General features: G+C 36.2%; 1 protein-coding gene and 1 non-coding gene across 7 annotated transcripts; one reads left to right on the top strand and one right to left on the bottom strand.

Moving 5' to 3' along the window:
• Positions 1-403: 403 nt before the first annotated feature.
• Positions 404-16,973, bottom strand: kvs-5 (BTB domain-containing protein; the record flags this gene model as incomplete). Of its 6 annotated transcripts, NM_001307392.3 has the most annotated exons (15): positions 792-869; positions 915-1,041; positions 1,443-1,605; positions 1,656-1,848; positions 2,036-2,137; positions 2,286-2,339; positions 2,432-2,632; positions 3,428-3,520; positions 3,660-3,683; positions 3,749-3,929; positions 4,113-4,206; positions 4,582-4,751; positions 4,806-4,907; positions 15,597-15,723; positions 16,880-16,973. In NM_001307392.3, 15 exons carry the CDS (start codon positions 16,971-16,973, stop codon positions 792-794), a joined length of 1,803 nt encoding a protein of 600 aa, NP_001294321.1. The 6 variants fall into 6 exon arrangements, with proteins under 6 accessions (NP_499978.2, NP_001294325.1, NP_001294324.1 ...); NM_001307393.3 differs by lacking the exons at positions 15,597-15,723; positions 16,880-16,973 and adding an exon at positions 4,982-5,013; NM_067577.8 differs by lacking the exons at positions 3,660-3,683; positions 15,597-15,723; positions 16,880-16,973 and adding an exon at positions 11,403-11,410 and having other exon boundaries at positions 404-869.
• On the top strand, positions 9,958-10,257 carry Y55F3C.14. Its single transcript, NR_052886.1, has one exon. It is a non-coding gene; the product is annotated as an Unclassified non-coding RNA Y55F3C.14 (non-coding RNA).
• Positions 16,974-17,020: the final 47 nt, after the last annotated feature.

Below are 17,020 nucleotides of genomic sequence, written 5' to 3'. Positions count from 1 at the left end.
TTAAGTATACCTAACTAAAATATTTAACTTGGCAAAATAAAATAATAATTGGGTTCTTTTAAAAATTGAGAAACTATGGAATGACTGGGAAGGCAAAACTGTTCTTACAATTAGTCTGCAGAAACAGCTTCAATAGGAAGTTTCAGGGGTACATGCCTTCGTTATGACTCTCTGCTAAATACACCTCTGCCTACTGTCTGCCTACAGGCACGCGCCTGTTTTCTGTCTGCCTACAGGCACGCCTGCCGACTGTCAGCATACTCCCAGCCTACAGGGACCCTTGCCAAATGTCTGCCTGCAAACACGCATGCCTATTGCCTGACAACATGCGCGCCTGCCTACTGTCTGCCTACAGGAATTCTTGCCTACAGTTTTAAAATTAAAAATCGAGCATGGGTTAAGTGAAACTGACTTTATTGATTACAATTAGCAGGATAAAATTTAAAAAAAAATCAATTTTCAAAAACACACAAAAATATATATATATATAATTCATTTGCAAATCATGATAGGATTCCAAAAGATAAATGAGATTTTCGTTATCAACTGTATTCTTGAATTTGTGCTAGTTATACAGCGGACACTTATTTTTGTATGACTAGAAGAACAACATAAAAATCTAGGAGATTTGAAGGTACCGGGTGGATGGCAGGTATAGTATGGGGGGCAAGCAAGCGAAATCGGGACTAAGAAGGTTTAAGGGGAGTATATTGAAAAAAAGAAAGATCTTGAAGCATATTAAAAAGTAGATTTTTGATAAAAATTTTTAAATGATTTGGAAAAAAAAACAATTAAACTTGGTCTCCTTGTGCGTATTTTTTCACGATTTCCTCCTCGCGAAGCTTCACGACTTGCATGAAATTGTTGACCTGAAATTTTAAAATTATAGATTAATTCTGCAAAAGCTGGATTACCATAATAGTAATTGGAAGGGCTAAAACCATAACTCCGCACACGATTGCTCCACTTCCGACGAGTTTTCCAGCTACTGTAACTGGCACGAGATCTCCGTATCCGACGGTTGCCATAGTCACGACGCACCTGAAAAGAAATTTTTAATGCGGAGATTTATTGATTTTTCCGAACGTTTATTGATTTTTGCGTGTGGAAATCTATTGACTTTTTCAAAAATTTATAAGCTGTTTCAGAATTTTATCGATTTCCCCTAAAATCAAAAAATCATTATTTTTTAAATACATTTTTTTTCGTTTTTTTCGAAAGTTAACGATATTCAGGAATTTGAGCGGGCATCCGGGTTTTACGTGTCTAGCTGAGAAAAGAGTGCCTGCCTGTTTTCAAGTCGACCTACGCCTGCCTTCTGCCCAGTTTCCCACCAAGAAGCCAAAAAGTGTCGACTGATTTAGCAATACCTTTGCACATTTTAGAAATGTCTACAACAGGACACCAAAACAGGCGATAGGCAGGCAACCAAATTTACTTACCACCAGAACGTTGCTGGAATACTCGTGAACTTGGTTCCTGGCTCATCTCTTTCCAGGAAGTAGATAAGAGTTGAGAAGAAGATAATCACAGTCATCATCACAACACCAACCATTTGCATTTGTTTCTTGGATTTTCGAATTGTAAGTGCAAAGTTTGCGAGACCTGAAAGCCATTTTTTTTCGTCAAAAATTTCCCAAAAAGTCCAAGCTCACCCGGTGAGAATCTTCCTAGCTTGGCGATTCTAATGACACGAAGTACACGAAGAAGACGGACTGTCAGGAACGCCCAACGAACCTTTCGAACGTTCTCACCACTGATTCCACAGATCCAGAGAAGAAGCTCAAAGTAGAATGGGGCAATAGAGAGCAGATCGATGACGTTCAGAATTTGACGAGCAAACGCTAACTGAAATTTGTAAAATTGTTTAATGTGCTGTCAGAAACGGGAAATGGTCTTAAAAATTCATTATGAGACTCCTGTAAAAATCATTAAAAAGTTAGCGCCTTCCTATGGCCGTTCTAGTGCCGATTTCAGGCTTGTCATTTGGGCAATGCAAATCTGACACTATTTATCCCAGTTTCTAAACTCTTACCTTTCTTGGAGCAACAATAAATCGCATGGCATATTCAATCGAGAAATAGATGACACAGACGTTTTCAACCCATGTGAACACTGGATGCTCGGTCATTTCAATCTGAAAATTGTTTTCATTATTTTCACCCGTTCATTCACACAATTTCCATATGTGCTTAATACAGAAGAAGAAAAAATGTTAGTTGAGTGAATGACATAGTCTCTAGATAAAAATATATATGAGAACGCCGACACATAAGAGTTTCTACCTTGCCAGTATTTCTCGGCGTCGGAACAGTTTCTTCAGCCATCAAATCACCCGTCTGTAAAATTGATTGATACTTCAAAACAAACCCCGTTTTCACCACTAGATTTAATACAAAATATTTTAGGAAAATAATTAAAAAAATCTTACCGAGTTATCAGATCCTTCTCTGACAACGGTACGACTTTCGATGGTCATTCCACCGCCATTTGGATATGTTGGGTAAGTAGCTGTTGCGTAGACCAGTTGACCATCCTCACTTTTTTGAGGCACTTGGAACTCGGGAATGGAGCCGAGAATCAGTGCGGAGATCGAAAGAACCACGAAGGCGGTGGAGATTATTTCGAAGGCCTGAAAATGAGTGGATATCTTTGTTCGTTTTGAAGATGTTGAAAAACACGACAAACTACGAAACGATAGAAAGAGGACTAACAAATATTTTGTCAATTGACAATTCTTGTATAAGAATAACGAAAACTGAGATAAAAGCTGTCAAATTTGAAATATTTATAGGGTAAATATGGTATTAATTAATTCAATGTGAGCCTTCTGCTTAAGACCACTTACAGCGAATGTTAAAAAAAGTTCCGTTAAACTAAAAATGGCCCCAGAAGACCGAATTTCATGATTATATAACATGAAAGCTTTTCAATAATTTTTTATGACAATTCAGAAATTTGAAAAAAATTTGAGAAGTTTCATTACGAAATTCGTTCATTTGAGCTCATATTTGGACTATACGTTCAAAATCAATACTCCTCTAATTTCAATAAAAACTTAAAAACCAGGCATGTCCAGCTATTCTACAAAATGACCTACCGCGGCATGTACATGTAATATTTTTTTATTAAAATTGATGTCAAAATATTGGGAAACATTTGATTAATCTAACAATAACTTTTGTTTTAGTTTAAAAATATGAAAAATACTCAAAAAAAATGTGTTAAAGTTTCTGAATTTTTCTTCTTCTTGCAGCAATTGGCAACATCCCTGTATTTTTCGTTAACTAAATTAACTGTTATTTTCAAATCATTGAAACCGTTTTCTGTGATATGACAAAAAATGCTTTCTATTGCTCAGTAAGAATTAGGCAGGTAAGTAGGCAGGCAGGTAGGCGCAAAGAACACAATGAATGTAACTCCTTACCTTCCACCATTTACTTTGTGAATGACCCTCCAGGATCAGCCATAATCTACGACGAATATTTGCACATCTAACACCAATGAAGTGATCCTTTTCCTGAAAAAATCAAAAATTAAACTAATTTCCTCAAAAAAAAAAAGTTTAAAGTGGTTTGGGTTGGTTGGTTATAGGTATTGGTAAGGTAAAACTGTTATGAAATGGAATAAAAAATTGGATGCAGTTTTTCTTTGGATACCTTCTGCAACTCAGCAGCTTCATCCTAAAAATGTTTAATAATTATCTATACCCAGATAACTATAAGAATGTAGAAAAAAGATAACCTACCGTACACTTGGGATCCCCTCCCATAGTGACACAGTACTGTGTGAATGGTGAGCAGCACTCGTCCATTCTGGATTTGGAAACCGCCCAGAAACGGAGCTCGGCCATAAATTTGTCGAAGCATAAATCTTTTGGTACATGAAGTTTTCCGGTTGCATAGAAATCATAAATCGGGTCAAAGTATCTGCAAATTGCAATTTTTAAGCTGTTTTTTTTCTAGTGTCTTCTGTTCTTTTCTCTTTCAGGCTCAGCTTAATTAATAGCCGTGTCGGACATGCTCCAACAGCTGACACACTTTTAAGAAGAGAGACAAAACATCAAACTACAATTGACTCTGCCATGGATGAGAATGTGTGTACGCGCGTACCTTGGAACTCGTTCAAAGAAATACTCGTCTTGTTCTTCGAAATACCAATCAGCCCATTGACGACGGTGCTCATGGTTCATGCGGACAAAGCGACCTGAAAACCAGAATTCTTGAAGGTTCTTAAGAAATTGTGCAAATTTTTTTACTTTTGACAAAATTGGTTTATAAAATCTTCAGGAAGCCTGAGTTTATCAGAAGGATAATCTAAAATGTTTGATGATTTTCAAACAAAAACACGCTTGTTTGATTTTTTTCTGAACTTGCGAATAAGCCCAAGCCTCATCCGGAGCCAAAGCCTAAGCCTAAGCCTAAGCCTTAGATTAAGCCCAATCATAAGCTTAAGCCTAAGCCTTAGCCTACACCTAAGCCTTAGATTAAGCGAGATATTCAATTCGTGTTTGCAAGTTCACCGGATCCCCACTTCCTCTTCCACACTTTTCTCCTCAATTATCCCCGCTCTTTGACCTACCGAGAAGTGTCTTTGGTCCGAACTTAATAATGGATCTCGTCCGAATGCGATAGCTACTTCCACCAATGTTCAGCCTAAGAATTGAGTCAGGTGTGTTATCCCGAATGCTTCCCTTGTGACTTGGACGATCTACTGGAATCATTCGGCTTTCTACATCCTCGTCGTAATTTCTGAAAGAAAGTTTTTCGTTTCTAAGATTTTTTTCTGGGTATTCCAAGGCTTACTTGTTGCTGGACCGATCGTCAATGCTAGCCCGATCTGGCTGATTGTCCACAGAATTCTCTCTCTCGCAGGCGGCCATTGATGTGCTCCCGGATGCTATTTGTCTGTAATTTTCGAGATGGTTTTTTCTTTTAAATTTTTTTTCCAAATATTGAAAAATGCATATTTCCAAACTTACGCCGCTACAACTGGTGCGATCAGCAGTGCCATGCAGAATCAACAGTCTATAGTTTTTTAGATTTTAGGATAGTAGTCCGTAAAGAATAAGAATCAAAGAAATGGGGGCCAGAACCAACAGGTATAACAAGAAAAAAAACAGACAGGACCAGACACAACAAGTTGACAAAACAATAGAGTTTTTGTGTGTGTTAGTTATATGTGAGATTGTTTGGACCAAGAACCACGGACAAAGAGGAACGACTGGCACCGAGCCGGATGATGATAGACAGTAAGAAGCAAATTATGGGCGGGGCGCCACGAGAGCAGGAGGGAGTGCTCTCAAGCTCTCGTAGCATAGAAGAAGGAGGAAAGATGGGGGTAGGATATAAAAGTTACGACGGCCCATTCAGGCTCCACACTAAAACACACGTGATTACGGGGAGTAATCGGAAATGAGCGAAGGTTACGGTAATCTATGTAGGGTGGTGAAATGAATGGGGAGAAGGATCGTAAAACAAATGGGTTAATTGGTGGTTGTAAAAGCGTATTTTCACCAAAAGTGGAAAATAGATGTTTCAGGAGAAGGCTTAAAGGAGTGTCTTTTTAGCCGGCCTTCTTGAGCACTGTAAGACGCCTTCCTCATTTTGGAGGCGTTTCCTGGCACTTTCCTGTCAAAAATTAGAAACAGGGGAATAATGATTTTATACAAAACAGACGTTTTTTGTCTGCCTAGACTTATTGCCCGACATCTTACGGTCTCTAGGCAATTCATGTAAGCTTAAATGTAGCCTTTGGTAGGTAGGCAATAGAAACAAACATAAAGCTCCGTCGTGACTACAGACCTACCACGTGCTTACTCACAACTCGTGAAGCCAAGAAAATGTCGGGCCCGACATCTTCTTAGATTTTTGGTAAAAGACGAGAAGGCGGTTAGAAGGCACATAGGCAGGCAGGCTTGCGGTAAATACGAAGGCTAGGAAACCTGCCAGCTCACTTACAAAGACTGATACAGTAAAAACCTGCTGAACTGTTGGTTTAACTAATTTGAAAACTCTTCAAAAGTCTCTCAACACATTCTCCCAACGAAAAAGGCATTTCCAATGTGATTTCTGTCCTCTCATCTTATATCTTTCCCATCAGTCCTAATTTTAGATCAACTTTCCGTCTTCCTTTCCCTGACATCAGTGTAATGACTAGTCAAGGGTCAAAAATCTGTCTAAAGCACACAAGAAGAAGCTGTGAGTCTGTGTCATGAAGTGTCCACTTTAAATTGTGTGAAATGGAGGAAAGAGGAACTAGAGATGGTCCCGCCGACTCCGACTCCATGGAGCAGCCGCTTTTTTGAAGATCCAAACACACACACATAGATAGAGAGAGATAGTTGGCGGAGACCAAAAGATAAGGTTTATGGGATTCGGAGTATCACTTGAACCTGGATGAAAAAGATAGAAAAAATCTTTTTTATAAGATTCTGATCAGAAATCAACTGATAAAAACGAAAGCGTCTGGGATCCCGATTTTTTTATTCGACTTCATGTTTATTCGTGAATCGACCTAACTCTCAGACTATGAACCTAGACCTGAGCCTAAGCATCTGAACATACGCCTATAGCCCAAATCCAAAGCCAAAGCCAAAGCATAAGCCTCGGCCAAAGCCTTAGCCTAAGCCGAAGCCTATACCTAAGCTTGAGCCTAAGCCTATGCCTAAGCATAAACATATGCCCAAACCTAAGCCTCAGCATATGCTTAACTCTAAGCCGGAGTCAAGTCTCAAAATAGGTTTAAGGTTAAGCTTAACAATCTAAGCCTAAGCTAAATACCAAAGCCTAAGACTAAGACTAAGAATAAGACCAAGCCTAAGCCTTTTCAAAAAATATTCAATAATACTAGCTGTTGAGAAAATAAAAACTTTTGAAAAAATTTTTGAATTCAAAAATCTAAAAATGAGGTTTAAGTAGCACGGCCCGCACGGGAGAACAAGATGTTGAACATCGATGAGATCTCAAATTACAAGAAGATCGCTTAGCTCATTGCACTAAAAGTGGACAAAGTTCTTAATTCTCCAAGTCCCCCGATCTCAACCTGCCCAATTTTGGGTACCCTCATTCTGTCTAGACCACCCGCCAAGTTCCCACTGATCTTCGACTTGTCACACAGACTTGTGCTTTGGACAGAGCCGCCGACGTGCTTGGCTCTGATCGGACATTGAAACATCAGAGCAGCTGTCAGGAAGAAGGAAGGGGTAAAAATAGGGGCAAGGAGGAAGATGGGGGAGTTGTGGTCTCGGGGCACAGATCAGATCAGTATTCGTGGCCAATGTTGGAACGTGAGTTTCATGGGATTCGGAGGCAAAGGGCATCAATTGATAAGATGGATTGGTTTGTGTTAGACGAGATAGATGAGAAACACGGAGCCTAGAAGTGGTGTCTAGAAAGTACAGTTGGTATAGGTTACATTGATCTAAAGGCCTAAAAGACTAAGCCTAAAATGCTAAGTCTGGAAGGCTTACTCTAAGAGCCTGAGCCTAAAGCCTGAACATAGAAACTGCAGGCTAAAAAAGCCCAAGCTTAAACCTAAACCATATTCTGCACCAAGATTTTTTCAATTTAAAAACTTACGAATTTATTCGTAAATTTCTTAAATTTGAACATATAATATTTCGATTTTTGGAAATTAAAAAATCGAATGTTTCAGTAGAGCTGTTATATGTAGACTAGATCTATAGTCCAAGTTTTGAAAAATTTATCTGAACAAATTTTTTAAAATCGGTTTTTTTTCTAGAAAAACCATGTCGTGTCCGGCTGTCCCATCACGGGTGATCTACAAAAAAATTTGGCATTTTTTTGCACACAAAATGTGGCTTAACCATTTGTGGAAAATATGCTTCTAAATTCCCGCAATGCTCGTAGGTCTACGTTGATCAAACCGAAATGGGGCACTCTGACGCCACGTGAAAAAATATTCTTTAAAAAAAATTTATAGGAATTTTCTGAGCTTCTGTAAACCATAAAAATAAAGCAGAAACCTACAGTCTAAATAGAGCAGGAATCTACAGTAATCCTGTGGTTTTCGGGAAAAAATGATCAAAATTCATCAATTTAGCAGAACATTTTCTCACAGTTTCTTCCTTAATTTATTTTTGTTTTTTACTCATCTGGTCCCAGACAATTATTTTCCCTGTTATGAATTAATCTTCAACTATATGTATGTTTTTTTCTCAAAATTCTGAAATTTTTCCGCAAAGTATCAAACTTCACAGAAATATATTTTTGGATTATGGTTGGGAGAAATTTCAGTGAAAAATGTTTACAAAATGATCAGAATCCAAAATTTCCAAAGTAAGCATCTTTTTGGAAATGAAATAAACAAATAAGAAAACAAGAGGCGTTTCTTCAGGATTTTTTAAAATTAAGATAAAATAAAATTTCCCCGAATTCTAATAAATTTTCTCAAATACTTCAAAAAAAGAGCTCCCATAAATTATTCAAAATGTTTTGGAGATGCCGTTCCTATATTACAAAAAAATGAAATAGATGCGCTTCGTTTATTCAGCCACAAGAAAAAATATGTTATTTGGAAATTTTGGAGCAATTTTTTTTGGAAGAGTTGGATTTTGATCGAGTGTCTTGTTTATGGGGGGACAATTTTTATTGGTGGGAAGTTTTGTAATAGGGACCAATGGGAAGAAAATTATGATTTTTATTTAAAAAAAAGAAAAATTGAAACAATTTTTTGGAAAATTTTCAAAAAGTTTCTAGAATCAACACCTTTAAATGTGGCTCAAAACACTATTTTCCTCAAAATATAGCAAATGGTTTGCAAAATATCACATACAACTTTTAAATAAAAATTTATGCAATTAGTTGAATTAAAAAAAATAAATTTTTTCAATTTTGCAAAAAAAAAAGGTTTTTTTTTAAATAAAGCTAAAAAATTTAAATCCTATTCAGTGAAAGTTCTATCTGAAATGTCTAAAATTTTTCTTTTTTCTAGGGAATTCTGGATGCTTTTTGAGAAAAATTTTAGAAAAATCTAATTTTTGTTTTCATAATGTTTTTTTCAATTAAAAAAGATTTTAAGATGCATAGGAATTAATAATCATTCTGGAAGCTTTTTATCTTTTGGAAATAATGTCACAAAAATAATCACAAAAAAATGCCTATAAATTTTCAAAATGTTCTAAAAATTTCCAAAACGCTAGTACTACTTTGGGCAATCCCTATGCACTTCCCAACTTTGTTTTGGTCTTTTTTTAAACTTATTTTGCAAACCTGGAAACTAGTTAAAAATGCGCTGGAAAATGTCATAATTTTTATAACATAATATTGAGTTCAAGTCTGTAGAAATTATTGAAATTACTCAAACAGTTTTTTTTGTTAAAAACCAAGTAACTTGCCAAATCATTGACTTAAGATCATTTGAAAAATTCAAAAATTTATAAGGTTTTCATTTTGATATTTGGTAATTTTAGACTAAAAAATGTTAAAATCTTTTCGAAAATTAGAACTCAAGCCGCTTTGTTGCGGTTAAAATAGCTAGAAAAAAGATGAAGAAACATGAGAAGGTGACAAGCAATATGACAGGACACTATGAGAGCAAATTTCCGGTTAACAAGAAAAAAAGGAAATTTTCGAAGAAACACAAAAAAAGAATAAGTAAAAGTAAGACATCACGTGGACCCTCCTGTGAAATTACTTTCTCGGACTTTTTAAATTAAATTTCTGGTCAGTTATTAGTTTTAATTGAGTAAAGTTTCTCATGGTTAGACATTACTATTCCTGGAAATTGATGAGCAAGAGTTTTCGGAGCTCACGAGAACTTTGAAGAAGAAGAATTGAATTGTCAAAAATGGAAAATCGTCATGAAACAAGTAGTTTCAGTCACGCCTAATGTATGCCTACCTTAATAATTGTACAACATAATTTTCAACTTTTATAGAACAGTTCATTCTGAAAGTTTTATATAAAAATTAAAAGACGGTTTCTTTCTATATCCCTGCCTACCTGGATACCTGCAACGCGCCCAAATCGTATCACAATCGTGCCAGCTGGCATGGTCTAAAGACCCGCCTAGGTATACATCTTATTGTGCCTACCTTATGCTTACATCATGCCTGCCTGCCTCTACGTCCACCTATCTGCATAAGTGCCTGAAGCATGCCTACATTATGCTAGTCTATGTACGTTTACCTAGTTTACACTTGCTTCCTACTTTGCACTTGCACCTCGCTGCCTATGCACATGTATGGATGTATACCTCATGTTTGCCTTGTGCCCGCCTACATCCGCGCCTACCTATCTACCTATTGCATGAATTCTTTCCTACTCGCCTGTCTACGTACGTATACCGTGCATGCCTGCCTACGTGTCCATACCATGCCTCTATAGTGCATTCCATACCATGCCTCTATAGTGCATTCTTGCCTACCTGCCTACTTGGCTCTGTAGCCTGGCTTCCTACGCGCCTACCTAACCATGTTTCACTTTTGCGTAAATTCAGGTTTATGCAAGAAATAGGAGTAGGCCGTCTGAACACCAGGCAGGCAGGCATTTTTTGCCTATTATTAAAGAAGTTTGTTTAAAAACTGTGATTTTTACTAAAATTTTCCAGAAAACCGGATTTTCACATCACGTTTTTGCAAGAAGAAACCCGAAATAATAGGCGTCAGCTCTCTCAATTTTGACACATGTAATTGTTGGTTTTGGAAGGTGGAAAACATGATGGACAGGATGGTGACAAGATCCGTGATGGATCAAGCATAGAAAGGATGAGGAGATGTAAGAGATGAGGGAGGGCGTAAAACGTTGGTTCAGTGGGTTTCAGGTGTACTTTTACATCCCTGGAGGGCTGTAAATGGGCAATCTTGGCGAAAAGCTTTTAGATGAATCGGTAATTTTAGAAAATTCTTGGTAACCCAAAAGCTAAAGCAATGCTGGATTTTTAAAACATTTTTAATAGAATTTAATTGGCGAAAAATTTGAATAAAAATGTAATTTATTTGTTAACAGTGGAGTAGAGTCATTTGAGGATTTTGTAGAAAGTATATAAAGTTTCTAAAAAGTCTCAATAATTACTTTTTTGTTTTTGCAAAACGACAAATTGAAAAAATTGAAAAAAGAAATTACATTAACAACTCTTACTACACAAATTTCCTATTTAGGAGCCAATTTTAAATTCCAATTTTGAACTCCCTCCAAAATGAGAACTGCTCGACCAATCAGCGATTTACCCCGTCCATTTTTCAACCAATCAGATACAGTGTGTGGAGTTTGATTGGCTCGAAAGTGGACCATTATAGAGGGAATTTAAAGTTTAAAAAAAAATTTTTTTTCTTGATATTTTGTAGGTTCGGAATTTTATAAATTTTAAAGCAAAAACCTGTTGTAGCTACCCTAAAACTCAGATTTCCACTTTTTTTCAAATTCAATTCAAAAACTTACTGTATCATTGCTCTATTGTAGTTAGATGAGCTAGTTGACGACGCTCTAGACACCAAAGATGCACTCGATTTCGCGGATTCGAGTCTCTGATGTTGAATTGAACTGGATGGAGATGAAGAGGGTCCAGGGGCAGTACCTCGCCTGTACGGCGTCGCCCCGCCCAATTCGATCACTCGACTAACCGTTTTGCTGGAAGCAGCAGCATGAAAAGAGGAAGAGAGAGAGAGAGATCAGAGAACACGAAGAGACGCGAGAGAATTAAGATGAATTGGTGGACCAGCGAATTGTGACGAACGGATGAGACATGGGGACATGGAATAGGGACAGGAAAGAGGGAGAGAGATATTTGAAAAGAGATATGCGATATACTGATGGAATATGCATTCCTGTGAGTTTGAAAATGTCAAGTTTTTGTTTTCCGACAATAAAACATAATGGTTTATGACATTACATCACAGGTGTCATAACACAAAACATCGAAATACGAAGAAAATATTTAAGCAGTGAGCCCCTAGATTCTACCAGCCTGCTCGCCTACCTGTCTGCCTGCACGTCTACGTGCCTATTTGCCTTTCAGCTTGGCTAGCTGCTCACTTATCTGACTATTTTCCTACCAGGCAACCTAATTGCCTATCCGAATGACTGCTTACCGTATGCCTATCTGTTTACTGAACTGGCTAACCATCTGCCTGCCTACCTAGTCTGCCTTCTTGCCTGCCTGCCTAGCTGTCTCTTTGCCGTTCTGCACAGCCATCAAACAATTTTCAGTTAAAAAATTTGAAAAATCTAAACCTTTAAAGCTTGAAAATTTCGCTGAAAATTTGAGTGTGTGTGCTGAAAATTTTGAAAAAAAATTTGAATACCTTTTCCGAAAAGATAAGCTAAATGACGTGGGATTATGTTTTGAGGCTTCACAAAAAACTTCCTGGCGCGAAATTTCACAAAACGGAATGCCAAAAAATGTGCTGAAACATTTGTTACTGGGATTAAAAAAGGATTAGGTAAGGCTCAACAAAGTATAAATGTGAAACTTGTTAGATACAACTACATACGTGCCTAAATGGTAGGCGCCTGGTAGGTAAACAGGTAGGCATTTTTGTATCTGCCTAGTCTGGCACCAAGTTGAAATTTTGGCAGCCGACATTGGTCGAGGATTTCTAGAATCGTCTACAGAAACCCATAAACTTTTCTCGCCAAGTTCAGCTACCTAGCTTTTTGAATTCTCGCTCAAACTTCATTTTCCTTCTATCATCAAATAATTAACTAGACATATTTCACAGATCATCCAATAGCATCATCATTTTTCACTATTCCGTCGTTTTTTTTATTTTCAAATTGCCTCTCCGAGCCCCGGGAGTCATTGCCCCTGGCCTTGTCGCCTCATAATTCATTGCCAATAAATTAGATCCACCGGTCGAGAGATAATTTATACCCAAGAGACGCATACATGTTTTCACGTGTCTACGACTCTTAATTTCATATGATCTATAACATTCATTGAGAACTCTCTAAAAGAGATGAGCCGTGACAAGACAGTTGGTGGCGGCGGTGAGCGGACGGAAAAAAATTGGAGGCAGTGGGAGATAAAAGGTTAGTTGGGACAACTTTGTGTGAGACAATTACACATACTCTCTATTTTGTAAATAAGACACACGGAAATATATCTGGAAATAGATTGGCTGGAGCTAGAGCTAGAGCTGGAAAAGTGAGGGATCCCCCGTTCATATAAGCCTGACTCATGCCTACAGTGATTTTAAAGCGAACTTTCAAAAAAAAACTTTTTTAAAATGAAGATTTAAAACAAATACTTAAAGATTACGGTTTCTAAGCAGAATTAAAAAAAAACGCTCCAGAACTTCAATACATGCATGAGGAATGGAAATTGGAAAATAGATTTTTGACAAAATTCGCAATTTGGCAAATTGCCGGTTTGCCGAATTTGCCGAAAATTTCTATTTTTGACAATTTCCGATTTTGCCAAAACTATAAAACTACAAAATTATAGAATTTCAAAAAGGAGATGCAAAAATAGCTCTAAATCTGTGCAAAAATAAATTTTCTATTCTTTCTAGTTTTGATTCAAAGTTCCAGAAAAAGCATCAAGCGGCAGCGGAAATTATGCCGACGTATCACAGGCAGAAAAAGAATGGATATCCGGTTGACTGATAAGAGAGAGAGATGGACTTTTCACACTAATCTCCCCAAGGATTATTCAAGCATTGCAGAGCAAAAAAAGCAAAAAAAAACCAAACCTCGAGAATTACATATATTTATTAAATTAAGCTCACTGAGCACCTATGCATTTACGTAGGAAATTTTATGTCCAACTATGGAGTCACATACAGAAAATGTAAATATAAAAAGGAAAATGAGAAAAATAGGGGGAACAAAAAAAGAAAAAGAAGAAGTCAATGCGGTTGACAGGCAACAACGGAAATGAGCCAGAGAATGGAGGAGAGGAAAAGCGGATAAAGAATATAATATTGTCATTGAGCGGGTACAAAAGTTTTAGTGTGGATGATTTTGGATTTTGAGACTTTGAAGTCTGACGACCCTTGATTTTTGGTTTCAAAAACTATTTCGTTTTGACCTGTTGCTAGATGTTTTTTCCAAAATTCGAGGCTCGGAATTTCACTCCAGCTCAAAAAATTTGAAAAACTTTTTTCCGCTCCAAAAAGTGTTCGAAAATTGGGTTATAATTTTTTTACCCCAAATTCGAAATTTTTACAAAAAATTAAAATGTACAATTAATGTAAAAATTCGTAAAAATTCATATTTGCTCATGCTTTTCAAAGTAGGAAAAATGATTTGAAAAAAATCAATATTTGAAAAATTCCAAAAAATCTTGAGTTTTGCGGCAAACTCAGAATTTTAAAAAATGAATTTTGGTGCATTTTATGGTCAAAAAACATTAGTAGATTATAGGAGAAAAAGTGTGTATCAAATCTAATTGAGCTAATAAGTAGATTTTTTGGCTATATGGTGAAAATTATGAGAATTAGAGAAGTAAAAGAAATAAACTAAGCTTGATTGTAGGTACTAAATTTTTGTCAAGTTGCAAAATATAATTGCCACAGGCAAATTGTTTGTTATAATGGGTCTCGCGACGATCTTATTCACGAAAGAAGATCAGTGTCAACTTTTACTTTAAAAAATGAAGTTTCATTCATTGAACATAATAATTGAGCTAAAAACGCGTAATTTTCTATTTTTTATTTTCTTTGGGTTTATTTTGGGTTCAAAGCTGAAAAACTTAAGCGATTCGAAATTTCTATGTTAAATTGGGAAAATTGCTCGCAGAGCCAAAGATTTGAATCAAGTTTGTGCAGCTTTTCTAGTTTTAATTAATGGGAATCATTTTTCACAATTCTTCTGTTTCTGCTATGTTTTTTTACATTTCTCAATTCATAAAATACTTTTTTAAAAATCAAAAATGAACCTAGCTCTTACATGAGTATGAGAAACGCCATAAAATAAGGCTTTATCAATTTTCAGGATACTTATGGGGACAGACATTGCCAACACATTAATGGAATGGGCAGTGCATTTCAGAGCAATTGGTTTTTGAAATAGGAATTAAAATGGAAAATCCAGACATTTTTTGTTTTTGGTTTGAGCTTGGGACTCCGGCAAATTGCCGGATTGAGGTTTCCGGCAAATCGGCAAAACGGCGATCGCCGAAAATTTTCGGCAAAGTGTGGTTTTGCAGTAAGGCGTATCGGCAATTCATCAAAAGCCAGAATTTCCGGCAAATCGGCAAACCGGCAAGTTGCAGATTTGCCGAATTTGCCGAACGGCAATCGCCGTTCACCCCTGCTTCAAAGTTTAGAGATTCACTAAAATCGTGATGTTTGAGCACCACGGGTTATCAAGTTGAATTACGATAAAAGAAAGTCCATAAAATGAAATTTCATAAAATGAAACATGGTCCAAATGACATTTGGTCTTCGATTCTTCAAAAAAGCCCAATTATTTCTTTCATTCGAATATATCAATATACATACAAGAGATGATAGAAATCTACACGACTCTTTCTAAAAAGTATGCCCTTCGGCATCGTCGACGGTGACTTCTCTATCTTTTAATTTCGATGATGACGAGTATGCTAGAAAAAAGGGGCACGCAAAAAAAAGAAAAGAAAAGAGCACATTTATGCTCACTCACTCACACAACTCTTTGGATTAATCTGCTTACCCCGGTATGATTGCCACCGATGAAGAGGGCGGTGAGCGCTCCATGTAGTTCACGAGCTTCTCGCCTCGAACACGCGAAGATATTGGTGGAGTGTTGAGCACTGGTCGATCTGGGAGATGGCATGAATCTGAAATGGAGAGGTTAATGTAGGATGAATTCAGTTTTTGAACGCCCGGAAAAGCTTATACCAAGGGTGGGCAGCAAATTTTTTTTTGTCGACAAGTTCGGCAAATTGGCCAAATGGTGGTTTGTCGATTTGCCGGAATTTTTAATTTTCGCCAATTTGACGATCTGCCGGAAGTTTTGATTTTTGGAAAATTGCTATATGTATTTGCCGGAAAAATTCATAAAATTTCAAAAATGAATTTTGTATTTTTTGAACAATAGTTAATTTTGAAACTAGCAATTTTTTCCAAAATCGAAAAATAATAATTACAAATTAAAAAAGTGTTCTAATTATTCAAAATTTTCTATTATTTGAAAACTTTCAGCGTTTTTAAAACATTGTATGAGTTATGCTAAAGTAGCAATATTTGACGTTTAACAATTTTTGGTGGCCAAACTGTCCAAAATTTAAAAAAATCCAAATCGCTGAAATGATAGTTAGAACTTTTTTGTGAAATTTTGGAAATCTGTCAAATTTTTAGGGCAAATTTAAATAATTTGAACAATTTTTGTAGATCGTGGATTATGTTTTGTAGAAATAAAACTAATTTTATTAAAACTAAAAACTAATTTCAGGTTAAATTTTTGGCACATTGCCAAAACTTAAAAAATATGAACTTTTGGGAATATCTAAAGCAATTTCATGTTTTGCTACTAGAATGTTTTGATACAAAAAATTAAAACAAAATTAGAGCATTAAAAATATAGAAAACATTATTTTTTTGGTCGACTTTCAAATTTATTATGAGTGGCAAAAACTAAGTAATGGCCACTTTTGGCAGTAAATAAAAATTTTCTAAAAATTTTTGAAAAGCTTTATTATGATATTCGGTCATTTTGGCACTATAGGAGTAGTTTCAACACTTTACCCACTGACACTACTTCACCTTTAACCTTTTTTCTAATATTTAAAAACCCTTCAACTTCTCGTTTTAATTTTTTAACGGTCCGAAATTTTAAAAAAAATCCAAATGGTTGATCTTATAGTTAAAAATGTTTTATTTATGAAGTTTTGAAAATTTGTGTGATTTTTAAGACGATTTTAAATAATTTTGGCAATTTTTGTAGATTTTGGATTTTTTTGTAAAATCAAAACAAAATTAAAACTAAAAACTCACCGGTAGAAGTCACCTGAACAAAAGGATTCCTTCTCGAACTCGTTCCATTTGATCCATCAAGTGGAGTGAAGCTTCTTCCAGTTGAAGAAAGCATTCTCCGCCTGAATAATGATGAATGAGGTTCACAACACAGACAAGTGT

This window comes from Caenorhabditis elegans, chromosome IV (assembly GCF_000002985.6).
Source record: "Caenorhabditis elegans chromosome IV".
Taxonomy (NCBI): Eukaryota; Metazoa; Nematoda; class Chromadorea; order Rhabditida; family Rhabditidae; genus Caenorhabditis; species Caenorhabditis elegans.
Note: the sequence above shows the minus strand (reverse complement) of the source record. Positions and strands in the feature narration are given on the sequence as shown.